The 26,485-nt window shown below is 45.4% G+C and overlaps 1 protein-coding gene across 9 annotated transcripts in view; it reads left to right on the forward strand.

Moving 5' to 3' along the window:
• IP6K1 (inositol hexakisphosphate kinase 1) overlaps positions 1–19,898 on the forward strand; it is a 48,634-nt gene extending 28,736 nt beyond the window's left edge. For 7 of the 9 annotated variants that reach the window (XM_053295233.1, XM_053295237.1, XM_053295235.1 and 4 more), the window contains 5 exons: positions 5,341–5,673; positions 10,281–10,494; positions 11,076–11,251; positions 11,898–12,073; positions 13,923–19,898. In XM_053295233.1, coding sequence (XP_053151208.1) covers positions 5,451–5,673; positions 10,281–10,494; positions 11,076–11,251; positions 11,898–12,073; positions 13,923–14,429 — 1,296 coding nt within the window. In that variant the 5' untranslated portion in view covers positions 5,341–5,450 and the 3' untranslated portion in view covers positions 14,430–19,898. The remainder of the gene's footprint in view (positions 1–5,340; positions 5,674–10,280; positions 10,495–11,075; positions 11,252–11,897; positions 12,074–13,922) is intronic. The other 2 variants (XM_053295239.1, XM_053295240.1) reach the window with 1 other exon arrangement.
• Positions 19,899–26,485: the final 6,587 nt, after the last annotated feature.

The following is a 26,485-nucleotide window of genomic DNA, read 5'->3' on the forward strand; positions in this document are numbered from 1 at the left end:
ATGAGAAATCTTGGGACAGTGTAGGAGTGCCCTGTTGGGCAAAAACAAGCACCCTGTTGCAAAGCCGAGCAGGCAGGGGCTCAAGGCCCTGTGTAACTAATCCCTTTATGGAGAGCCAGGGCCAGGAGTGTTTGACTTCCAAAGGAGGGCCGGATGGGCTCTGATTACGGTGAAAAAGTACCCTTCACAGGTAAGACCAATGTTTCTTTTTCCACCATAATCGGAGCCCATCCTAGAATCATGGGATGTACCCAAGCCCCCCTATGGATATTGGCCTTGGGTGGGAGCATAAATCTCTGTTTTGTATCATTCTACTTATTTTGGGTTATCTTGGACCCCAATTATGGTGGAAAAAGAAACAAGTATGTAGTACACTGCTCTGAGCTCCTTGGAGGAAGAGCGGGATATAAATGTAGTAGTAGTAGTACTAGTTGTAGTAATAATAATAATAATAATAATAATATAGGAGACCCCTCGGCCACCGGACTGAGAGGGCATTGATGTCCTCTGCTTGCAGGTGGAAGATGTGGGACATGAATCTTGGTAGCTTACTGTTTGTGTGGGTAGTGAAGAGGTCTATCACTGGGTACCCCAGGTTCTTGGTCATCCATTGGAAGATCTCTGGGTTCAAAGACCAATCCGCCGGGTTGACCCTCTGCCGGCTGAGTCAGTCTGCCCTATGGTTGGCTTTGCCGTTCAGGTGTTCAGTGGTCAGGGATAGGAGATTTCTCTCTGCCCACGTGAACAGCTTGGCTGATTCCACCCTGAGTACCCTTGATCTTGTTCCTCCTTGGTTGTTTATGTGGGATTTTGCTGTTATGTTGTCTGTCTGGACAATTGGCGGTGTTTGAAGGGGGGTAGGAAGTGTATTAGAGCTAGGCGGATCACCCTGAGCTCTAGTAGGTTTATTGATTCCTTTTGTTCTTTTGGGTTCCATTTTCCCTGTACGTAGTGGTGGCGGAAGTGGGCTCCCCAGCTACACAGGCTGACATCTGTAGTGATTGTAACCCTGACAGGGAGGTTGAGTGGCAGTCCCTTTAATAGGACTGTGGACCTCCACCAATGTAGGGAGACTTGCACCAAGAGTGGCATCGTAAGAGACATCTGGGTGTGTGTGTGATGATCTTATCCTGGTAGGGTAAAAGGAACCATTGAAGGGCGTGGGAGTGCCATCTGGCCCATGGAGTGCACTCTATGCATGCTATCATGGAGCCCAGGAGGGTGGCCAGGGACATGAGTTGCAGTGAATCTTCCCTCAGTACTGTTGAGGTGAGGGTGGCTATCTTTTCCCTTCGCTCCATGGATAGAGATACCGTGCCCCTGAGGGTGTCAAATATGACTCCCAGGTGTAGGATCTTTTGGGTAGGTGTCAGGTGGCTCTTTTATCGATTCACTATGAACCCGTGTGACTGGAGGAGGCATAGAGTCTTCCGAATGTCCCTTTTTGCTTGGGTCTGGGATGAAGAGCAGATTAAGAGGTTGTCTAGATACGGGTGGATGCAGATCGCTCGTGTACGCATGTGCACCATGATCTTGGTGAACTTGATTAGTTCTACCATGATCTTGGTGAACAACCTTGGGGCTGAAGATAGGCTGAATGCAACTGCCCAGTATTGGTAATGGAGGCTGCTGAAGGAGAACCTGAGGAACCGGTGGTGTTCCGAGTGGATTGGGATGTTGAAGTATGCTTCTGTCAGATCCACCAAGGCTAGGAATTCCTTGTCCTTCACTGCCTCCTTGATAGTTCTGAGGGACTCCATCCTGAAGGGCCACTTTGGTATAAAGCGGTTTAAGGATTTGAGGTCCAGGACCACTTGCCATGACCTGTCCTTTTTTGGGACCAAGAATGGTATGCGCCCCGACATGAGTCTGTCGCTGGCAATGTCTCGACTGCTCGGATCTGTAACAGGTGCTGTATGGCTTTGTTCGTGCAATGCCATTTGTCTGGTTTTTGGGGTGACGATGAAGAGGTTTGGGGTGGGGGGGGGCTTGATGAGAACTCTAGGGATAGGCCCTCCAAGGCTGTCCTGAGTACCCAGTAGTCGGAGGTGGCTTCTGACCAGGCTTCCTTGAAGAGCAGAAGCTGGCCTCCAACCGGTGTGGCATCATTGTTTTTGGTTCTGGAAAGTGGACTTGAACTGTTGGTGGCCTGCTCCCCTGGAGCGCTGCTGCCCCTGGGAGCGTCCATTAGCTCTGTAGTTGTGGCTCCTGTAGTCCCGAAAGGAACTGCTGGAGGAGTAGCTTGACTGCCGGTATGGGGGTCGAAAAGTCCGAAAGAAAGTACTTCCCCCAAACTGTCTACAGTATTCCATTTGGGCGGCTAGCATGGCTGCCTTCTTATCTTGGGTCTCCACGAGGATAGGATCAAGGGAGTCCCCAAACAGTTTGACCCCTTGAAAAGATGAGGATGCCAGGCTTAATTTGGATTTTGCGTCTACCTTCCAGTGTTTCAACCAGAGGTATCTCCTGACTGCTATCGCTGAGACCTTGGCTTTAGAGGCGTGCTTGATACAGTCCTGGCTGGAATTGGCCATAAAGGCAGCTGCCTTGACCATCTTATTGATACCCTGGTGGAGCTTGGTGTTCTCGGGGGGCACCAACTGGTTCAACTCCTTCGCCCACAGCATGGAGGCCCTGGCAAAGATGGAATTTGGTGCTATGACCTTAATCACTGTAACAGAAGCGTCGTGGGCCTTTCTGAGGAAGGCCTTGCATTTTTTGTCCTCGGGGACCTTCAGTTGCTCCTCCCCTTCCTTACTCACTCTTGCACAGTTGTGCAATTGGTGTAACCACAACCAGGGGGACTAGTAGGGAGGAGACCTCTTGTAACGAGTATAACTTGTTTGGGAAAGGAGACGCGAGTTTGTTGGCAAAGGGAGTACTCCATTCGGCCAACATGGTTGAGTGGAATAGCTGTGGAAAGGGCACTACTGGAGTGGCTGAGGAAGTAGAAGGGAACACCTCTTTATCTAGCCCCTGGCTGGTGGAGGGGGTCTCTAGGGACACCACCGTGTTGATGATGCACCTTGCCTTTGCCAAAAGGACTTCAAAATCTGCAGGTTGGAAAAGGCAGCTAGACCCTGAGGACTGATTTACTGTTTCCTCCTCAGATATATCCCCTTTCGTTGTGTCAGAGGTTGCTTGATCTGACTGGACCAGTTGGAGCATGGTGGTGATTTGGAGGGCTGTGCCTGTGGGGGAAAGGCCAGTGGGGGCTGGCACAGTGAGGGATCCCTAAAGGGGTACCTCTTGGGGGGGGCATTCTTCTGAAGAGGAAGAATAGTAGCTCCTCCTTTCTGACCCCTGCGCAGCACGGAATAAAGAGGCCCCTCTCTCCCACTGCGATGACCCTTCAGGCTGGACTGTAGTCCGGCTAGGATGATGACATTGGTCTGAGAGGGGTAGCCCTGGGGGCGGCGGTGGGCAGAAATGCCTTGAGCTCGCGGGCTATAAAGTTCCTGAGCCATGCGGTTATGTCCTCCAGCATCAGAGTATTGGGTCCCCCCGGCCCCGGCTGCTTCATTACTTACTGTTCCTGTCGGCTCTGCATGTTCCCCCTCTCCCCCAACATTGTCCTCTGGTGCCTTCTGCGGTGCTCCCTGTGGTGTGAGTGGAATATTTCTAGATCAGATGCTGAAGTACTAGACACTGGTGGATCTTCCCTCCCTGAATCCAGCCTGCTCCTCCACTAGGAAGTTTTCTTGTTCCAGCCAGTCCCTTACTTTCCAGTATAAATGTCTAGCGTAGAGTTTGCTGACTGTACTGAGCAGGCTGTTAAGTCTATAGTTTGCTAGGTCACCCCTCCTACCTTTTTAAAAGATGGGAACAATAACTGCTAGCCCCTAGTCCCTAGAAATACGACTGTGCTTGTCAAAAGTAAGCAGTAAGGCCTCTGTACAGTTCGCTGAAATGCCTTTCCCAGACCTCTGGTGGAATGAAGCGGTCCAAATGCATCAAGTCATTGCTGGGGAGATCCGCAGTGATGTGCCAAAATAGGGCCGAGTCATGGGTTCTGACTGCTTGGATAAGGTGTGTGACCAGGTGGCTTTCATAGCATCTCTTTTCTTGTGTTTGAGTAGTTGTTTGTACTGCCTTTTCTGCTTAAGAAGATCCTGTGTAGACACTGGTCTTATGTTGGCTTTATAAGCATTGTAGTTGGCAACGAGTGTGTGTGGGGTTTTTTTTTAGCTTCAACACATTCAGAGTCAAACCATGGTTTGGAGTGATGCAGGTTCTGTTAGGGGCAAGTGTTTTTATGGGTTAGGTGCTTTTGTAATTTCTGCACAAGGTTGCTATAATACTTTAGGATCGAACTGGAGGATTCTGCTGAAAGCAGGGAGAGGCAGATGTGCTGAAAGTGTTCTGAGGCAAGTTGTTGCTTTGTCTTGATGGGTGGACCTTTGTTGTGACAGGTTCTTCCTGCTGGCAGAATGTGGGGTTGGTATAGGGCCCCAGCGTGGGGATGCTAGACAAAGGGTTTTAAGCATCGGGTAATTAGGAAGTGGTCACTCTGAATAGTAAGTCACCCGTCTTTCTCATTTTCTGTCATGAACTTCATAAAAATTGACTGTCCTGTCAGACTGTTGATAAAATACAGAATGATGCTCCAATTTCTTTTGCCCTCCTTCAGTGGATGTGCCCTACAGTTTAGAACAAAGACTGTTCTGCTATCAAAAAGTCTTTAGCAGCAATTGTCTCTCCCTTATTTCCTTTCTTCCTGTATAATTGCCTAACCTGCATTTGGTTTCATTTGTGCCTGAGTATCTTTAAAACCTCACAAATTCTGTTGAATTAGTAAGCAGACTTGAGCTGGAGTCTGGCTTGATGTCTTCCTGTCCTGTAGAAGGATTCTTTTTCCGGCAGAGAGGAAGGCAGCAGTTGCATCACACATGTCTTGGGTAGCATGAGCACTTCTGCATCAGCAGTGGTCTGCTGATCTTCTGTGTATACCTCTGGAAGTGACACACACTGCTGTGGTGGCATGCATCTGATAGCCAAGAATGATTGCCCCAGTATGTCAACTTGAGCATGGTGATAAGTTTGTAAAGCTGGAGGAAAAATACCGAGCTTCATCCGGTTTCTGTTAGCCACAAGCAGGGTGATGTTTGCTCAAAATTAAAAAAAGGAAGTTAGTATAATAGCATTTTAAGGAAAGATGTCAGTTGTTAGAAAGCCAAAGGGAAAGATTCACCAGTCGTAGAAAAGAACTTCCTGGGAATTCCATATGGATGTCTTGGAGGACTGAAAGTGTACATTTACAGCTTCTTGTTAGAACGTGTATCTAGATGGATTTAAGTGGCGATTTCAGGCTGAGCTTCATAGCATCTCTCTGTTTTGCAGAGTTCACTTACTGGGATATCTGAGTGGTGGTTTTTGCTTCTTGAGAAACTGCTCCTTCCACCCCATGCAGCTCTCCCCATGCCCCAAGTGTGTAACTGGCACCGAACGCAATGTGTGTTTGTCAAACCATGGAGGTGGGGAAGCATGGCAAGAACGCATCCCACACAGGAGGCCGAGGGGTCCTGCTGGAGCCTTTCATCCATCAGGTGGGCGGCCACAGCAGCATGATGCGCTACGATGACCACACTGTCTGCAAGCCACTCATCACCAGAGAACAGCGCTTCTATGAGTCCTTGCCTCCAGAAATGAAGGAATTCACACCGGAGTACAAAGGTGAGCTCTCACACCTTTGGAGAATCTGTTTGAAATCCAGAGCATTTTGGTGGTGTCAGAGTGCTTTCTAGACATATGCTCACAAAATTACTAGTGTGGGGTGTGAGTGTGTACCACATATTTTTCAGATAATACATTGAAATTTATGTCCTGAGGCTTCTGGGGTTTATGTCCACTATAAAACAATATTCTTCTGATGGATGGTGCTACTGTCTCTCATACAAATGTAAGACATTTTTTCAGCTCGGTCCTAAATGTATTTGCTTGAAAACAATTGATTTCAGTAAGACTTTTTTTTCTCTTTCGGATTGAAGCCTTGACACGGGCTTACTAAATTGGCCCACATGGAATGGGTCCATGGCCCAGCCTCATGGCAAAGGTAATGCATGAACCATAGAAACTGTGCAGCTTCCTGGTAGTGACTTGTGCAAGCAAAACAAGTTTTGTATATAGAGAGGGTGGGGGGGGAGGGGCGGGAGGTGCTCTGCTCACACATCTAACTGCCAGGATACTCGGTGTTGCTGTCGCCTTCTGTGTGGTTGTGGCCCAAAGACTGCTGTGTGTGGAGGATTCTAGCACACACCACGTCTGAATTTTCCATTTATAAGTGTGTGCTACTTTGCAGTCCCCACCTCTCTTATGATCTATTGCAAGAGCTAGGTTTTTTTGTTTTAAGTACTAGCCATTCTGTCTCGTGAGCAAGTTCTTGAAGCTTGGACCTTTCTGCCTATGGAGGATATTTTCACAGTGCAGCAACTGTATTTCACTTCTCTAAGCCAACTTTTGTCCTTACAGCATCTCATACAGGTGATAATAACTTTATGTGGACTAAGTGGAGAAGAATGCATCCTAAATTAACATGATTTATGACAGTTGTAGAAATGCTGAATGGAAAGTGGAAACTACAATAGCCAGCTGCTGAATGTTCTATGCTGCCAGAGACTAGAAAGCTACTGATTCTGAATTAGTTTTATTAAATTATGATGGGGAGTATGACATGTTGGGTTTTCTAGAACATGTCATGTTCCCTACCATAATTTAATACCCTATATGGGTACTGACAATATACACCATATTTCAAAAGAGAGAGAGCTCTTCGCTAATGCATATGTTGCTCTTGAATGGATCAGAAGCTCATGTACACTTCTATTGCTATTGATGCAATTTGGAAAACCTGACAAGGCAATGTCAGGTTCATTCTTGTGATTTCAGTTCAGTACACAACAAAATTCCATTGTTATGGAGACCAGTCTCATATCTCGGCAGAAGATGTTGCTATGTAGCATTTCTGTACATCAAATTCCAACATAACATGGCAGTTAATTATTTTACCGAGTTCATGTGTCCATCACTTGTATTAGGAGCCAGTATTCCTAGCTTCAAACAAAATCTGTCTCCAGATTTCACAAATGGTTTGGTAATTATCAACTGGTTTTGGTATACTATTTATTTAAACAGTTTACATAGATCCCAAATCTTGCTGAGCCATTCCTAGGTGATAGTATTGTCTTCCAGTGCCTTGGATATAATAGTCTGGCACCTGTCAGCATCTACTAATGGCTTTTCAATTTTTTTTAAAAAAAATTAAAAATGTTTTAAACAAATTTTTTAAAAAGCATTGGGTCAGGAGCCACCATTTTCCAAAATGTGGGTGACTTTTTTCAAAGTGATGATTTATCTATTATTTCATTTATTATATTTATACACCACCCCAAAGTTTCCCAGTGAATTTCTTGGCTGAACAGGGATTTGATCTCTGGTCTTCCCAGTCCTAGTCCAACACTCTAACCATTACAGCACAATGGTTCTTCTACACACTTTTATAAGTCTCTGCTATATTGCAGAATATAATGCATTGCCTAGAGATTCTCATATTGGGCAGTATAGAAATATGATAAATATCCTACAGCTGTTAGAAATATATAGAATATAATGCAATTCACTATATTATATAGTGTGCATTAGAATAAACACTAAATGTGACAATGGGGAAGGTATTGGGTTGTCAACACTTGGGAATGATAAATTTTCCTTTTTACCAGCCATGGAAATTAGATCATTTAAAAAAGCCTGCTGGGTTAAGACAAAGTTATTTCAATCCAGCTCAAACTCAACCTAAGGCTGATGCCTTAACAGACATGCCAAGTGATCAGTAATGGTGTTGTACAGTGGCACCCATTGTGCTTGCTTGTAGCTTACCCTCCATGCACCCACACTTTTCCTTGATCTTTGAGGCCCAAATCAAGATGAGATCAATGAGATGGTCTTAACCTGGCAGGTTTTCTGTCTGTCTTCGCTGCTTTGAAACACATTCTAGCATATTGAATGCTTGAGTCTGGCTTGTGAGTATCTAGAGATGAAGCAGTGGTGTAAGAATTTGGAAATATATAAAGTTATTTTGAATGTGAGACAAACATGTTGCTTGGCATTAAGTAGAAGCCATGTATATTGAAGGGAGATAAGGAGCCAGGGAGAGCTTGGGTGAGCCAGATATCAGAAGAGCAGGTGGCAAGTATGAATATGGTGTGTGATCAGTTATGAAAAATACTTTGGACACTTGGACTAGAAGGGGAAAGCAGAAGAGATTTGATGTAATTTGAGGCCAGTTAGGAAGGTCATCCCACTATCCCCTCACCAGTCATCTGGTCAGTCTACACCAGGGATTCTCAACGTTGGGTCCCCAGATGTTATTGGACTTCAACTCCCATAATCCCCAACCAAAGATCACTGGAGCTGGGGATTATGGGAGCTGAAGTCCAAAAACATCTGGGGACTCAACGTTGAGAACCCCTGGTCTACACTATAAAGGAGGGCTCTCTGATCCCCAAGATGAAGAGAACTATCCCACTTGCAAGATGCACATGCTGTATCAACTTTCCAACAAGTACGGATCCAGACATTTACTCGGTGTCTGGCCAATACAGTAGTGAAAGGCAGTGAAGTGTAGTAGATAAAGTCAACCTAATAGAGTTAAGGGTAAGCTAACAGTGTGGGTATGTGAATGCGCTTGTTGAAAATACCAGGAGCTGCAATAGAAAACTGAACTGTGCCATTGAATTGATGTATTGAAGTTCCTTTTATGTTGGGACTGGAAGTCTGCAATTTTGTGCTATGCAGTTTATCTTACATACGCTGTCAAATAATAAAATAGTGCCTTATAGGTAACTCTCCATTTGTGGCTTTCTTCATCCTGGGTGAAAGATCCTAGTTACGGGTCAGCTTCCCCTATATTCCTTCTGCTTCCCTGAATCCAACACTGGGCTCCCATAGGCCTGGCATCTATGCCCTGTCTTTTCCTATAGCCAGCATCAGGAAACCCAAGCTCTAATATTCACTCTATAGAAACTGGCTGTAGCAGCCTCTCCTTCTGTTCTTGTACTTCTTGCAAGCTTTGTAGAGGTCTGAGGAGAGGTACTCCCTTCCAAAGCTTGCAAGGGTCAGATTGGTCCTAAAGTGCTACTCCAATGGCAGCAGCGAGGGGCATTTGCCGCCCTGCACATGCCCCAATAATCTGCCACCTGAGGTGACAGTCTTGCCTCATGGAATAATCACCCCTACATACTTCAGTATTTAGAGTACCCTCCTGGAGCAGAAGCCTGACTCTAAAGTACATTTAGTTACCACTTTAGGATGTCACCAGATTGAAGAATGTTATCCTTGGTTTCTCTGTTAGACTGAGAAGGTCTGGAAAGAACACATTTGCTAACCTGTAACTTGACATTGGCTCTCTTGGAGTCCACTCAGCTGCCTAGACAGTGGCCAAGGGCTGGAAGTGCACTTTGCCACACAAATGGATCCCCTCCCAAATAGGATCTATAATCGAATTGATGTCACCTGGCAGTAAGAGTTTCAGAGTTGTGGAGCGCACATGCCAGTACAATACAATGAATATTTATATACCGCTTTCAACTAAAGTTTCAAAATTGGTTCACACAGATATAAATAAATAAAATGGCCAAGATATAGCGCTGCTTATAAATATGTACACTTTCATATAATATACTACATACAAAATCCAAAATAAATGTGACATTTGAGTGCAGCATATTCCTTTCTATTACAACTTGGGTGGGGGAGGAATCATTCCACCCCCACCCACCCCACTTTTCTTTCCAAGAGAGAAAGAATTTCTCTCAGCAATTTCTCCAGTTGTTCAAAGATGGGCACTTCTTGAAGCTGGACCATTGACAGGCTTTGGGGCAACAGCTGCTTACAAAACCAGCAGTGAAAACCAATTCTAAAAATTCCTTTGGACTTTTATCTCTGATAAAATGACTTCCTATAAATATATTCTGCCTTCTCTCCTCCACTGGCACCCCCACAAATTACACGTACAAAAAGAAATATCTGTCACTTGAAAGTTTATAGCACACCTTTGAAGAGTGGTGGAAATTTCTGTTGCAGTTTTCAGAGATTATCAGGTTGGAGAGATTTGCTGAATTTCATTCTCCCTTTCCTGGCACTCAGTCTCATGAGTTTGGTTTTGGTTTTTTAGCTTGCTAATCTCATCCTTGGCAGCAGCTTCTTAGAATGCTAATTGTGCAGCTGTTACTATCTACTAAGAAATGTCATGAGAGGAATGGCATCTCTGACTTGTTTTCTGGCAGGTGTGGTGTCTGTCTGCTTTGAGGGAGACAGTGATGGCTACATTAACCTAGTAGCCTACCCCTATGTGGAGAGTGAAGCCTTGGAGCAAGATGATGTGCCAGAGAGGGACCAGCCACGTCGCAAACATTCTCGCAGGAGCCTCAACAGGTCAGGCAGTGGCAGCGAACAGCACAAAGAGGAGAAAGCAGGGCTGGCTTGTGAGAGCTCAGAAAGGTACTGTGTGTTTTTGTTGTGTATTATTTAAGAACACAAGAACAATCCTGCTGGATCAGGCCCAAGGCCTATCTAGTCCAGCATCCTGTTTCACACAGTGGCCCACCAGATGCCCCTGAGAAACCCACAGGCAAGAGCTAAGGGCATGCCTGTTGCTTCCCTGCAACAGTTTGTTTTATTGCTGTAAACTGCCTAGAGACTTCGTTAGTGGGCACTTTACAAATATGTTAAATAATAAACAAACTGGTATTTAGAGGCATCCTGCCTCTGAGGCTAGAGGTGGCCTCATTCAGAGGTTGCCTTTTGCTTTTCAGTATCTTTCAGTGAAACTGTCCCCAATTCTAGATCATGCCTTCTCTGTTCATGCTGGGTATCTCCTGAGGCCTTACCATTTATGCAAGTAGGACCTGATATTATGCCCTATAAAATAACATGTGAAGGGTATAGGATGCCCCACCCTTCTAGAGTTACGAAAGCAAAACAACTACATGGCAAAAGTTTACCAACCCAACTATTGTATCTCTGTTCTAGTCTAAGTCCTGTCTGACAGCCAATATTCTGTTTGTGTATTATGCCAACAGCATCCAGGACTTGAGGAGCCTCAAGAGCTCCATCCATTCAGATGTTCCATTTCAGATGTTAGATGGTAATAGTAGTGTGAGTTCCGAAAAGATAACCTTTAATCCATGGAGTCTACGTTGTCACAAGCAACAGCTGAGCCTCATGCGCTCGGAGTCCAAGGAACGAAAGCTCTACAGTATCCTCCAAAATGCAAAATATAATGTTAACAGGGTGTGTGCCAAGTGTTCCCTTCTGTGGCAAGGGTGTGTGCTAAGAGAGGTGCCAGTACAACCCTGCCTAGAGCATATCCTCCAGCTCCAAAAGGGGTCTCTTGCCTTCCAGTGACCACATCATGTGTGCAAGGCATGACTGTGTGCTGCTTCCTTATGGCCTTCCCTTTTAGCCATCCCCATAGTCCCTCACCAACACCCAAATGCCAATTCTGGAAGGGTTGCCCTTGGCTCTTGTTCTTTCCTGCTTATAGTGCCAAATTTAGATTCCCTTCCCTGATCAATCTTCTCTTTCCCAGCCCTGTTACCCAGGATCCCTTTAATAAGATGCCAAGGGTTTGAACCTGGGACCCTCTGCATGCAAACAGTGGGCTCTGACATGAAACTATATCCCTCTGTTCATCTCCTTTGTTTGAAAATGAAATGATCATTTTTCTGCTTTTTCTCATCTTGTGCATTTGTTCCTTCTCTGGTTTCCTCTTTCTGTATCTGAATTTATGCTTTCTGCTGGAGCATTCTCTAGAAAGCAAGAGAGAAGACCTAGGACTTCAGTGGAAACCAAACAGGTTCTAGGCACTTCAAGAGATGAATTCTCCTTGACCAACTCCTCAGAATTCCTTTTGCTGGAGAATGTAGTACACCATTTCAAATTTCCCTGTGTGCTTGACTTGAAAATGGGGACCAGACAACATGGAGATGATGCATCTGAGGAGAAGGCTGCTCGACAAATGAAGAAGTGTGCACAGAGTACCTCAGCCACACTAGGTGTTCGAGTTTGTGGAATGCAGGTATTGTATGGATTCCTAGGAAAATGTGGCTACTATTGTATGATTTATAGCCAGAGATGGTGTCCACCTGACATATGACATGTGGCAGTATCTGACAATTGCTGCAGAATCTTGTACAGTGTGTGTGTGTGTGTGTGTGTGAGATGTGTTTATATATTACTATTTTATGTGCTGACAGTCCAGTAAGGAGAATGGGCTGCAGGCATACCAGGCTCATAGGGACAATGGAGCAAAGAGGGACAAGTACACCTGGGCCAGGGGCCACCAAGACCCCCTTTACCAGCCTGCTCCATTGGCCATCACACATCAGCAGTGTTTCTCCCCGCTGCTGCTTGCCCTCCCCTCTTCTGCATTCCTCTTCCGGGCTTACCCCACTGCACCATGAAGGTTGGGCATGCTGGCCACCCTTCTCTCCCCTGCATCTGGGGGGAAAAACACATGGCTGCCCCCTTACCCTCTCCAGCTCGGAAAATGCTTGGAGAAAAAGGAAGTACCCCACTGGTGCAAAGCAAGTGCTTTGCAGGCTGGAGAGGACGAGAGGGCCACTGAGTGTTGTTTCTCAGCTGGCCCGGAAGACACAGGATGGAGGAGGGTGGTCAGCGCGCCCAACCTCTGCAGTAGGGTGGGGGAAGCTCAGTGGAGGCAAGACCGGTGTGGGGTGGGGGGTAGAGAAATGGGGCAACAGCTTTTCCCTGGACCCCTGCGTAGCTTGCTAAGCCCCTAAAGCATACTGTCTAAACCTTAAGGGAGTCTGGTGCAGTGAACAGTAGGCTTAAGCGGGAAATTAGTGCTCTCTGGGAGATGGATATATTTGAAAAACACTCATAAATGAGGATGGGGGAAAGTTTGATATTTAATAAATATAGATATGGCTGTCCTGCTGTTCCAAATGTGGGTGGGCACATTACATTCAAAACATAAGAAATGTGGGTTAGTCAGGCTGCTGCCTCAGTTCTGTCTCTTGTTTGGAGTGCTATGGATCCTACCCTCCTAGCATGACACACAGTCACAACCTGCATAGTGGTGCCACCTGCTGGATGGTAATAATTTGCAGTGTCTTGTCAGTGTCTTGTTTGTGATAAAATTTCTTCGTGATTTTGCTACCAGCCCCTATTCTTTATTTCCAAGATGATGTCTTTGGGCCTAGTTTTTGCTTAATGTCCCTGTTTTGTGCTGTAGTGTTAGAAGTTGTGGCTTGTTCTACCCAGTTAACAAGGGTGTCCTGAACAAGTATTGGTTAATGGGGTGTTTAAGTAGCTATCCAGTAGTTCTTTTCCCCTGTAGGTTCTTCTGTTCAGTAGAATCTTGGATGTTGCACTGTACCATATTTAGGAAGGAGGCTTCAGTCTTGGATGGGAATACTGCAGTTTGAACATTTTCTATGTTTTGCTAGCAGGTTATTAGTAGAACCTTTCCAATTTGAGAGGGGAACCAAATCTGCCAAAGTATACCACCGAGGTGCAACACCCTGTTCAATGTAGCTGCTAGTAGTGCCTTGTAGTAGAAGTATTATTAAGGACTCCGTTCCACTCCCCCGCTTTCTCCCTGTTTTTGAGTCTTGTCCTATTTTGGTGTCTCTGAGCTGCTCTCTGGCTGAATGGAGGAAAGAGTCTTTAGTAACACTACTTTTAATTGGCATAGCAAGACACTCCCCTCTTACTTCTTGTCACACAAAGTGCTTTAAACCCCTCTTTATTCCAGTCTCATGAATACTGGCATCTCAAAGATGCAGAGGTTTCCCTCAGTTTCTGCAGAAAAAGACAGCTCACCAGTACTGCTTCTACAGCTGCTTTTGCTATTGCAACTTAGCTGTGCTTCTGAACTAATGTGCGATTCCTCTGTGTTATAGGTATATCAGCTGGATACAGGGCATTATTTGTGCAGAAATAAATACTATGGCAGAGGTCTTTCAATTGAGGGCTTTCGTAATGCTCTCTATCAGTATCTGCACAATGGTGTTGAGCTGCGAAAGGACCTCTTCGAGCCCATCCTTGGTAAACTTCGAAGCCTAAAGGGCGTACTGGAGAGGCAGGCCTCCTACCGTTTCTACTCCAGCTCCTTGCTCATCATCTATGATGGGAAGGAATCCCGGTCTGAGACACACCTGGAGTGCAGAGCAGAGATGCGCTTGAAACAAGTGGACAACTCTCTTCCAGAGAGCCGACAGGATGCCTGCAGCACAGAACCCCTTCCTGTTCAACCTAAGGTGGACGTTCGTATGATTGACTTTGCACACAGCACATTCAAAGGCTTTCGAGATGATCCCACCGTACATGATGGCCCTGACATGGGCTATGTGTTTGGACTAGAGAGCCTTATCAACATCGTTGAACAGATGCAGGATGAGAACCAGTAGCCTTGGGCTAGACTCCTTAATGTTGTTCTCCAATGAAACAAACAGACAGGACCACCACCCCTACAGAGAAAGATGACCCCACTGCTTTGAAAATATTCTGTTGCTCCAGTGTTTAACTTCATCTAAGGACATGATATCCTAGATAATCCTGCCAAAATGGCTCTGACTATCCTGGCCTGGACTCTTTGCAGGAGATACCAATCCCATGGACCCCACCCAGCATTGGGCATTTATATTTGGGGTGTGGCACTTGTTGCATACAGCCCTATCATTGTGTCTCTGTTAGGAATGGGGAGACAGACCCCATGGGAAAGAGGGGCAGTGTTTTAGGGGTGTTGATTTGGGATTTCAGTGTCCCTCTTCCTTGTCTGCCTTCCACTGGGGCACTGTGGTTTGAACCTCTTTTCTGCTGTTTGAAAAAGGGCATTCAGAGACAAGTTAACAGTACTTATGGGGCTGATAGGCACACAATTTGCACATATGCTTTTCTGCTGTTACTGCCCCTGTGCAGATGTGAGATACTCTTCTGGAGGGTACAAGATGGTATGCAGCATTTATATTCTCCAGGTTGGGTATTAGGTCATTCCAACTGGAGAAATAAATGACCAAAGGAAAACCAGAGCAGTGCTTTAATGGCTTGGCTTTCCATCCTGTTAAGGCTCACCTATCTCCCCTTGTCATTTCCTGTAGCTGAGATGGAAACTCTCCAAATTCCAGAAAGGCCTGGTTGGTGTCGTCAATGTTGTCCTGGCCTCAGCTCCATGGGGGGAGTTCAGCTTGCTGAGGACAGTGTAAATAGCACACTGAGATTTGTCCCTTGCATCTTTTCTGGCACTCATGTTTATCAGGCCCAGATCCCTTTCTAGGTTGTAGACAGACAGTAGTCTGGTTCTCCAACCTCATTCAAATCCAAGTGTTATGTTACAGTCCTTTGCTTTGCTCGCCAAGCAGGCTTTCTACTGAAACACAAAGTTCCATACATGTTCCAGCCACAGTAATGAAGATTTGTGGTATCGTTGATGGGGAAAGTAGGTGTGTCTGCATTTTCAGGACTTGCTCCCTGTGCCCCTGTGGAGGGAAGCATCTGCCTGGCTTTGTATGGTGGCCTCCCAGCTGAATGTGCTGCCATCTGTGCTCATTCTCACCTCAGGGAGTTGGTGTTTGCTGGCCTTGTTCCTCGTATTAGTAACTGGCTGAATGCAGTTGGGCCAGACATATGTATATGGGATTCTGTTGCATGGGATGGGGTTGTCAGAGTCCTCTGTAGTGTTAATCTTGGCAGCATTAGTTCACTCTGTCATGATTCATTTGCAGTTCTTGGTGGCAACGTCCACCCTGAATACTGTTCCATACACCTTGGAAGTTAACTGTTATGGATAGGGCCAGCCCTAGTTATAGACAAATGCACTAGACTTATTGGAAAGCACTTTTGGGGGAAGGGAGTCACTGCCATAGATAACTTGATCTCAAGCCATTGAGACAGGACAGTTGTCTTAAGTATCTCATGGTAGAATCTCTTAGGATGGGGCAGGGTTAGTTTATGCCCAAAAGCTCCTGCTTGCTGTACTGAATCTGTGCCTCTCTTGGGTGGGTACGGCATTCATCGGTCACTCTTTAAAGTATTGTTGACTCTTTCATTAAGCAACAACTGGTGAGACACTTTCTAGCGCCGGTATGTATCTGCAGAAGCAAAGCTTGCTTGCTGTCTTCTAAATGTTCTGAAGGGCAAATGAGGGAGGCATCTCTGCACTTCAAAATCTTGCTTCTCTTTGGGAAAGCCTTTATAAGGAGAGACATCTTGCCCTAGGAATAGTATAGGGCAGTTTTTTCAGCATTACCTTTAATTCCCAAAGTTAAGGGAAAGGCTAGAACCCTCACAGCCTTGCTAGACTCTATTGAGTCTTGTTTTTGAAGTCTTCATTTTGAGTTTGAGGCAGAAGTCATTTTTGTACTACTATATTTTCAGTTTATTAGCATCCTTCAAGATTGCCCTTAAGGTTTGAACTGTGTAAGGAAATGCTTCTCTCTCCATCAGCTACTTTAGTTACAGTAAAAAGAACAGACAACCACTCTCAAAAGTTTCCTTTCTCTTCTAGTGATTGCCTCATTTTGAAATCTTAAAAATAATCTCTGGACCATTCAAGTTGTCTTATAGCAAGTTCCAGAGCTTGTAAATAGTATTTTCCCTTCCTTTTGCCAGGTTTTGGTTTTTATAAAGCTAGTAATTCTGTTTGTGTTCCAAAAGGAACAACAACAACAAAATATTAAAGGTCATGGTTTTATTGTATTGTAGCATTGTGTTAATTTTCAGACAGCATAACTACAAAGCACAGTCTTGTTTAATAGCAATAAGCTTTCCAAGTTCAGTTATTTAACTTCATTAAGTAAAGGGACATGGTTATGACTATTTTAGCATATCTGAGAGCTGTTTGCAACCAGACAGAATACAAATGAATTTTTTTTTAAGAATCCCTATTAGAAACATATCGATACACTGCCTCTTCCAGGGTGTGTGTGTGTATAGTTGATTGGTTTGTTTCTGGTATGGATGGGTGTGCGCACGCAGATATGCACACAGTCTGTCAGTACTGGAGTAGCTGGAATTGAAATGTACTGGCAACATCTACAGCGCTTGTTAGGAAAGTACTATGGTGTCAGGGCAGATGAATTCAAGTGGATTGCATCATAAAAATTATTTCTAAGCCATCCCTTTGGGCATGGAGCAAAATCAGTTTCTTCAGCTTGACATTTGCTTTGGACTGAGAGCAACTGCATAGTGGTAGTGCCTTCTAGATCTCGAGAGATGGACAGATCAGGAAGCAGAATATTTGTCTTTGACAGCTGTCCTCACAATTGAGGGCCATGGTTAAATGTGCATTTGAAATTGCATCTTTCAAACAAATGGAGTGCACTAGGTTTACTGCAGTGAGATGCAAGACTCAAACCCATACAGAAATGTATGGAAGTCTTATATCAACCATCCATGCAGATACTGTTTGCCATTCCTAGATAGTATCATTCCCTTGGCGCTGATGTGTTTGACTTCTTTGTTTGCCAGAGGAAAAGGATGTTCAGAGTCTGCAGCAAATGTATCGGCAGTGTTTGAGTACAGCCCTCTGGCTTTCTGCTGCCTTGAACAAAGAATTCAATTTATCCAAAGTGAAGCTAGCTTGTTCTATGTGTTTATACTGCATTCTGCTCTTATATAAATCCGGGATGCACAATTTGGCCCTCCAGCTGTTGTTGGACCACAGCTCCTATCATCCCCAGCCACAATGGCCAATAATCAGGGATAATGGCAGTTGTAGTCCAACAGCAGCTGGAGGATTGGTGTTGTATAACCCTGGTATAATAAGATATTTGCTAAGTTAAGGTTTGTTGTTAGCCTGCAGCCAGTCTCCTTGTTATCAAAGTCACACTTATACAAATCTGCCATTCCCTCACCCCTTGGTTCTACCTCATTAATCTAAGGTAAAGTCCTTCAAGACAGCCATTCCTAGGGCTATTAGATGTGTTGCCACATAACTGGAAGTTGTATTTCAGGTGTCTTGAACATACCTAGAATAACACTGCAAAACACAATAGCTCAGAATGACATGGGGTTGGCTCTGAACCACAAGCGGAACATAAGGCGGCTTGCCCCCATTCTCCTGTAGCAAGTTCTGGGATGTCGGAGCATTCCAAGTGCAACTTTTAGCTGACTGCAAGAAGGCAGGAGTGTAAACAGCCCTATATTGAAATGCTTAGAGGATAACTGGTGAGCGTTTGAACATACTTTGGTAAAGGGGACGCTGCTCTGGGCAGCCCTGTCCAACAAAGCCATTTTGCATGCATTGTGTACATTCAGGTCCTCTTCTAGAGGCACATGTAAATAAACCTTCCACTCTGTAACTGATGGAACAGCACAGCCTGCTTGTTGCCCTTTTACAGCTTGCTGACACTTTCTGTCCCACAGTGACTCCTGTAGCAGAACTTTGCACGTACTGTGTTGCTGCCTTTATGTAGATGATAAATCAGCTTTTCAGCCTTCTGGAATACATAGCCAGCTTTCTCTAGCAATACATAGGAACTGCTAGCATTGGTATATGAACACTATAAGGGGTTCCCTTATCTTACTACTAAGGACCAAAAGGGAGTTGCCAAATAAGTACTCTGTTTAAGAGCACAACAGGGGAAGACTCAATTTTGGCTGTACTGGTGGCAGCTGCCACCTTGGAAATGTCTCTGTCTCTCTCCTCAGCTAGAGGTTACTACTGCACTGTGCTTCTTGTCAATAACTGATCTTACTCCTTCAGCTGGAACAGGAGCCACCTGCTCTTTACTCCCACACCTGTAGCTTGGACTTGCTGCATGATCAATCAGAAATACCAGTTCAGATATTTCCCTATAAAAGACAGAGTTGCACTTGGGATAATGTTCAGTCCAGATGACTCCAAAGACTTCTGTGTGACACAGGAGGGTATTGCTGTAAAAATGTTCATGCTGACCATATCTGTTTCTGCAACTGAAGGAAGTTCATGGAAGAAAGTAACCTGGCTTCTGCTGAAAGCTGATGAAGAGACTGTGAATGTTAGTTATGTCTGTAGCCCACATGCTAGCAGCTGCTTTCCCACATCCTGCCCCTCCAGAGGACCAAACCCCATATTAGATGAGAGCCTGTTTGCCTGCCTGGGGTTTGCTGGATGGGTTAAGTGGTGTAGTTGTAGAAGGCCAATAAAAATAGTTCCTGCTGGGGGAAGCAGCTTGAGCTAGCCACTATCTCACTGAGAGCTACACCAGCAACTTGCCGTGAGCCCTTGGAGGGCACCTGACTCCACATTCTGCTGCTATTCGTATAGAACATGGAGGTGCGATCTCTGGGCATATGCTGCTCTACACCAGTGCAAGGAATCTGCTTTATTGCTTGCTGCGGAACAGTCTCCACAGACCTTCACCTTTTGGGTTTAAAAGAGGCAGCAAGGTTTTGTTGGTTTCATGCACTATTTTTTGACCTGGGGGGTGGGGGACAGAGAGATGGGCTCTAGGCCTATGTATTTTGCTTGTTTTACAAAAAGTCTAGAAAGAGTAATCCAAGTCCAGTTCTGACTTTGGTTGTATTTGTATTATTACTGCATGCTTATCTCAGGAGCAACATGTTTTTTATACTTTGGACAGTCTAGGTGCAAAATGGTCTCTATGAGAACTGCTTGAAAGGGAAGAAATGTTACTTGAGGGCAGGGAGCAGAACCGCACCCTACAGCAGAGATGTTTCCATCTGTCCCTTTTGACTTGTCTGGGAGGGATGCAGCATTGCATTACAAACTACTTGTATATTTTTCATATTCAGTTTCAGTGCCACTTCGTTGAGCCAAGTCAAGCTTTTGGGCATGAGAAATAACAGTATCTGTACTCCATATATTGCACCCTTGGCTCTCCTGTTGTGTATAAAGTCATATGTGTATATAAATAAACTGCTAGACATTTAGCTGAGGGGCATGTGTGTCTTTGTATGGATATCCTATTTCAGCAGACTTGATAACCTAGCTCACACAAGGTGCAGACAGGTTTCAATCTATTTGGATCTATTTATTGCACAGCGAGGTCCTGAAAATGGGTGCAAAATGGACCAGAATGAACCAAACTGCAAGATTTGGCACACAATCAAGACACCTTACCCCCTGAAAGTTAGAAGACAGCTTAATAAGTGAACATAAACAGAGAACAAGCTTAAAACACTGTTCTGTTCCATGGTTTTGTTAGTTGTGGCAGCAGGAAAAAAAATTAGAATGAAGAATAGTGGCCCCTCTCATACTTGGTCATTGCAGGCTAGCTTATGATGACAATTCCTACACAACTTTTAAGTTATCCAGAAATTTCTGGTGGTTGTACATGTGATACCCATTATTGTGGCTGCACAGAGAGGACACACACAGCAATTTCATAACCAGAAGATTTAGTTTATTTAAATGATACTCTATAAACAGTTTTAAGATTCGTTAAACTTTTTTTTAATGCAACAGCCCCAATGACTATTTTTTCCTCTTCAAATTTTCTCAGCTGTTCTGAGAAAAAATGTTCGTTGAATTAGAAGGGGGAAACTAAGGGTAAAAAGATGCAACTAAATTCTTGTTCATGGATGGGGAAATAATCTTGACCAATTTAAGGAAAATTCAACACATCTTTGCAACATAGCAAGAGACTTTATGGAGCTGCAAACACACACCTGGCACAAATACATCTGGGCAGCAGAGATTATGAACCCCACAACAGGACATATTTAGTGTCCTTTTAAATCCAATTATGAAGCACAAAGTTCCCATGCTGAATTCCAAAGAGCAAGATTCCTCTGATCTACTGGAACTGAATGAGGCCATCTATACAGTAAAAGAGAGAGCTTTTTGCTTTTTCAGTAGCATCTTGTATCGATCTGTAGAAAACTGCTAGTGATGCTTCTAAGAAATTTGCCAACTTCTATCTTTTGAGAAAGCACAAGTGTAGTAGAAGAGATTAATATTTCAATAGCCCTCCACTTCGAACAAACATAACAAGCAGTAAACTTCTGGCCAAAATGAAACCCTGGAACTTAAAATGTAGAAGCTTTCTCCCTCTCTTGATTTGTATCTTCCTTTTCATAGTGACACTTGGGGTTGACAAACTCAGTAACATGTTTCAAAGGGAAACCTACTGAAAGTGTAAGCCCACAACAATCAGAAATTAGGGCCAGCCCTTCAATTAAGGCCTGCTGAGCTACACCAATCTGGTACAGTAAACCAAAGCAATTGAAAACGAAAACCAAAGTACCTGTTCCATGCTGCTGGCTGGTTTTGAGCACTTCTGTTAGCACTCACATTTGCTGGACTTCAGAAAGCATTTGGTTGATATTGCGGAAGAGACTGTTGACAAAGACCATTCTCCCATCTGTAGCTTAACTAGCATGCCAGCTGTCAGTATCCCTACCATCAGCACTGTATTCATGCAGTGATCCTCTAGGAGCACCAAATGTGTTATGGGGTGCAGTATTCAGCATCCTAGGAATTTAAAGATATATCTGTTTCTAGCCCTTGGCCTACCGAGTAATCAAAAGAAGGCTGACTTAGATTACCAGCAACTGTCGGTAGATTTTTGACCCTTTTCCCAAAGCAGAATAAACTATGCCATACAAATGAAAGAATTATGGGGAATTGTTTTAACTTGGACAATGTATGACAAAAGAGGTAAGTTCCTGAGAAAAGTTTTGTTTTGATGACAAAAGAGAAAAGTTCTCTTGTACTATTTTTTTTGTGTGAGTGGGTATACACATTTTGTGGGTTGAGCACACAACCCTGTAACTAGGCAGGCCAATGAGGGCCAGATCCTGGCTACACTAGATGTAAGGTGACACACAGCTGTGGCATCCCCTGATTTACCAACTCTTCCCAGTTAGATGTGATCTAATCTTTGTCCCTGGCAACATTCTCTTCAAATGCTATCTTCTATCTAATTCCCTAAGGCGTACCCATGGCTAATCCCATGCATGACAGATCTCGTGAGAGTTCATGAGCAGAAGCACCTGATTAGGCAGTGGGGATTCCATATGCAGATAGGGACGAGGAGCCTGTGATGGTTAAGGTCAGTTGGAATGCAACTGTTACTGGTTGGAAGATGTTCTTGATTGTAGAGGAGAGGGATGGATGGATAGTGGGCAGGGGTCTATGAAGAGAGGGGTCATGAGGGAAAAGAGCCCCTTCAGAAGGAGGCTGCCATTGTGTGAATTAGATGTGGAAACAAGATGAACAAGATCTGTTAACTCACAAAGGGAAAGAGAAAGAAAAAAAGGAAGGGAAGAATGAGTGGAGGAGAGAAAAAGGGAGGGGAAGAGAGAAAGAAGGAAGTGAGAGACAAACTCACTTGGACTGGCATACAAAGAAAGTACCACCCTGTCCTTCCAGGGTAAGAGCTGTTCTCATAAAAACTAGGACAGGAAAAGCACTTCTGCCTACATAATATGGAACAAAGCCAATGAAGCTAGCTCCCTGCCCCAGAAGTAGAGCCTGCAGTGCCCCCTTCTCACCAGACAAACGTTTGCCAGGCAGGCTTTGGAGGGCTGGATGGTAGAGGCAGGTTGGGAAGTCTGTCTGTGGACTTCCACAGTGGGTAGGAAAGCAAGTTGGGGAAAAGCAGCTTCCAGGCAGTCTTCAAATTCTCTCATGCTTCCGGAGGGAAGGGAAAACACACTGTGTTAAAACACTGTTGATATTTACCTTAACTCACAAAGCCAGTTGCCTTATTGTGGAAGGAGGTTCCAGGTATGTGCTAAACAAAACCTGAACCAGAGGTGTATAATTTGTGTCTATAAGGTCATGGAGGGCAACTTTGGATGTAAGTTTAGCATAACTGAGTCTGCAAGACTGGATATGCTCCCTACTATGCAGATCCAAATTTCCAAAGCACTTTTCTGGTCTCTCCTAGTATTGTATAACATGGATATGACAGGGGGCTCTGGGCATAGCTGTTTGGTCTTACCCGATGATGCTATCCAGTGTGGGGTAGAGAGTGATCCAAAAGCAGAGACCCAGGTATAGTGCAGAGCCTAATTAGCTAACAAACCACTTGGCCCTGGGTCTCCTTGCAAAAGATGATAGTTGAACTCTGCCCCTAAAGCTTGACCAACTATCAAATGCCACAGTGGAAATGAGAGTTGTAGCTGATACACACCACCTGGCCACCAGAGTAGGTTAGCAGCTCCTTGACAATGAAATGCAACCACACTGGAGAAAGCTGGTGGAGAACTGGCTGCATGGCTACCACCTGATCCACCCATCAAAGCATCTGCCAGGAACAGCAGATGCTGTAAAAGTCAGCTGTGTGCAACTGTTGCTGACAGCAGCCTGGACTGAAACCAACTTACTGAATCACTGCAACAAATGGATGGTACAGAGGTTACTGGTCAATCATGGAACTGATGTGCACAGTAGGACTTGACTGGGACCACCAGGGAGGTGCATGGTGTGGCAAGAGCTGGGTCTACTAGGTTATGGCCAATGAGTGGAGCACCACATTTACTTAATGGATAATGGATCCTCCAGCTACAGAGTCACAACCTTTTCAGTGGAGTAACTTAAACACGCCCCCAACCCACCCCTCAACAGTTCATCCATTGAAAGGGATATTGGAGCAGCCATAATAGCATCAGAGGTCTCTTTTCAATAAGTAGTATCAAGGCTGGAGTGTAAGTCAGGACATAAGTCTACAGATGCTTTCCAACAGCACAGATCTTCCATTGGTCGAGGACTGGGAAACGAACCGAAAAGCTAAATTCAGTCACAGTGCAGGGGAGCAGAACTATGACAAATGGTGACTCCGTGCCAGGGGGTAAGGCCTTGGTGGGCCTGCTGTATGACTCACTGCAATGAATATATACCAGGGCACAGGAAAGCACAGCTCGACCAGGGCACCTATGGCCCCAGGCAAGGCGTTCTGGAAGTGGAATGCAGGGCAAGCCTTAGTGGTGCTGTCCCGGAATCAACCGTAGTGCTTCAGGCGTCTTTCACACACAGCGACAAGCTGGGGCAGAGCGAGCACCACGCTGACCACAGACGGACGCCCCAGTCTGCTTGAACCCAGTTTGTTGATGCCCCACCACCTGCAGTGCGACCACATTTTCCACGATGCAGTGGGGAGCCTCGCGTGCCACGTTGTCCCCGAGAACGCAACGCAGGCAGACTCTTACGATCAGGGGCCGGTAACAGCCGCCCCCTTGCTCTCCTTTCCGATCCGAGTCGTCTGCAGCCTCCACTACCAGGTGCGGGAGCGCACCACCGTCCCGCTCAAGCTAGGCGACTGGAGAGCATTCCCAGAAGAGGCACAGGCGTGAGGAACCCTCACACAGAAACGACACGGCGCTTTCTGTGCTTAAGGAGAGCGCAGCACAACCGCAGGCCCGAACGTCCGGCGGAAGAGGCGGGGCAGCACGCGTAGAATGCTCATCCGCCAATCAAGACGCGGCGGGGCGAAGCACGTTGCTTTGCTTGACGGACTCGCCCTGTTCGCACTAGAAAGGAGGCTCCCCTTCCACTTTCAGGTTTGCACTCGCCAGCCGTTCGTGCCGCCTACGTTTCTCTCACGCCTTCTCAGAACTGCGAAGGGCGTAAGTCTCACAGAAATAGCGGGAGTAGCGCTGCTGTAGTGAGTGACCCCGCGTGCACAGGGAGTGGCTGAGGGCACGGGGCGGACCCATAACAAATAGCAGCTGCTGAGGGCTGTTAGTTACCCTGGAGACGAGAGGAGCGGGAGGCACTTGGGAGAGTTGTAAAAACAGGGCTGCTGAGGGAGGGATGGAAGATGGGACAGGGGCAGTCCCACAGACAAATATTTTATTTGCAGAGTCTGTGAAGTGTGGGGCTGGAGGAGCTGACGCTGGCAGCCCTTGGCTTATACTATAGGTAGCAAGCTCTGCGACTTGAACGGCTATAAAAGAATTCTGAATCGACCTGTTATTGCAGAGTGTAATACCAGATTTTCACAAAAGATGGCACTATTTCTTCAAAGATGTCATTGGAGAGCTGAATTCTAGAAGGTTAGACTATGTGCCTGGTCTATTTCAGGAAAAAACAAGAGAGTTTTATGGCACCTTGTGGAGTAACGCATTCATTGCTGCAGAAGCTTTTGTGGACAAGAGTCTACTTTATCAGATGCCCAGGTTGTTGAGCCAGTCGCTATGCCATGAATACAGATGGAAGAGGAGGATGTTTTGTTTTACAAAATGGGACCAAAGATCCAAGCTAATATGCACAGCAACACACCAATGAAAACAAAGTCAAGTCAGGAATGAGAGATCCTATCAGAATGAATATTCTGCTTACCTGGCAAAGAGGCACCTTTTAATGTGGTGATTCTCTTTATTGAGTAGGGGGAGAGTAACCGGCCCTATTCACCCACAGCACAGTACTTCCAGTGACTGTTGCTGGTATCTACCTTGTGTTTCTTTTTAGATCGTGAGCCTTTTGGGTTCCATCTTATTTGTTTGTTATTTCTCTGTGTAAACCTCCCTGAGACATTTTTGGAAGGGCAGTATAGAAGTCAAATGAATGAATGAATATGACCCACTCCCAAGTGGTTTTGAACTGCAAACCAATATCATTTCCATAAACACTTAAAGAGGGACAGTTACATGCTCAGGTTGGCCATTCCTAGGGTTCTGCTGAGCCCAGGTCTGAGGGTCAAGTTTAGAATGGAATTACAGCTCACCAGCTTCATGTAAGAACATAAGAACAGCCCTGCTGGATCAGGCGCAAGGCCCATCTAGTCCAGCATCTTGTTTCACACAGTGGCCCACCAGATGTCACTGGAAACCTACTGTCAGGAGTTGAAGGCATGCCCTCTCTCCTGCTGTTACTCCCCTGCAACTGGTATGTACTAATATAAAACAGTGGGGTTTATTTACAAGTGGTGATTAGGCTATTACAGATTGTTCACACGTGCACCTCACCACTTAATAGTAATCAGCACTGAATATGCATATAAAGGCACAAATGTGGACTAGCCTACAGTAAATGAGTTAATATGAAACTGCATACTGTTGTTCATGTTCTGTGCTTCCAGGATGCAGTGCTACTTAAATCCTGGCTTCCTTTGGAGGAGAGATCACAGAAGGCTTATTGAGTCTTTGTAATATTTGGTGTAAGGCCTGCTCGGCTCAATTTTATATTAAATAGATGTATGGATTGTATTGAATAGAAGCTTGACATGAGTTTTGGTTGACACAATTTAGGCCCTGGTCTTGGCTCCTATGAGTGAAGGCCAGGTTCCTCTGTTGCAGCAAACTTTCCATGCTGTCAAGGGCGGCCCCCACCCAGTGCCTTTGTCTAATATTAGTGAAAATCGGCCTGTCGGCTCAGACGCACTTCCTCATTTTCCGATATCTCAGATTGAAACTGGCTGGGGCTCGATGTTCCATTGGGAGAAGGGGTCGGTTGGCACACACCTTGTTCCTCTTTCGCATCTCCCCTAGCCGATGACATCTTCCTTAGCCTATGGTGTAAAATGTCAAATGGAACGGGTTAGCCATGGGTCATCAATGGTCAGGACCCCTCTCTCTG

The sequence above is a fragment of the Hemicordylus capensis genome, chromosome 2, assembly GCF_027244095.1.
Source record: "Hemicordylus capensis ecotype Gifberg chromosome 2, rHemCap1.1.pri, whole genome shotgun sequence".
In the NCBI taxonomy this organism is placed as follows: Eukaryota; Metazoa; Chordata; class Lepidosauria; order Squamata; family Cordylidae; genus Hemicordylus; species Hemicordylus capensis.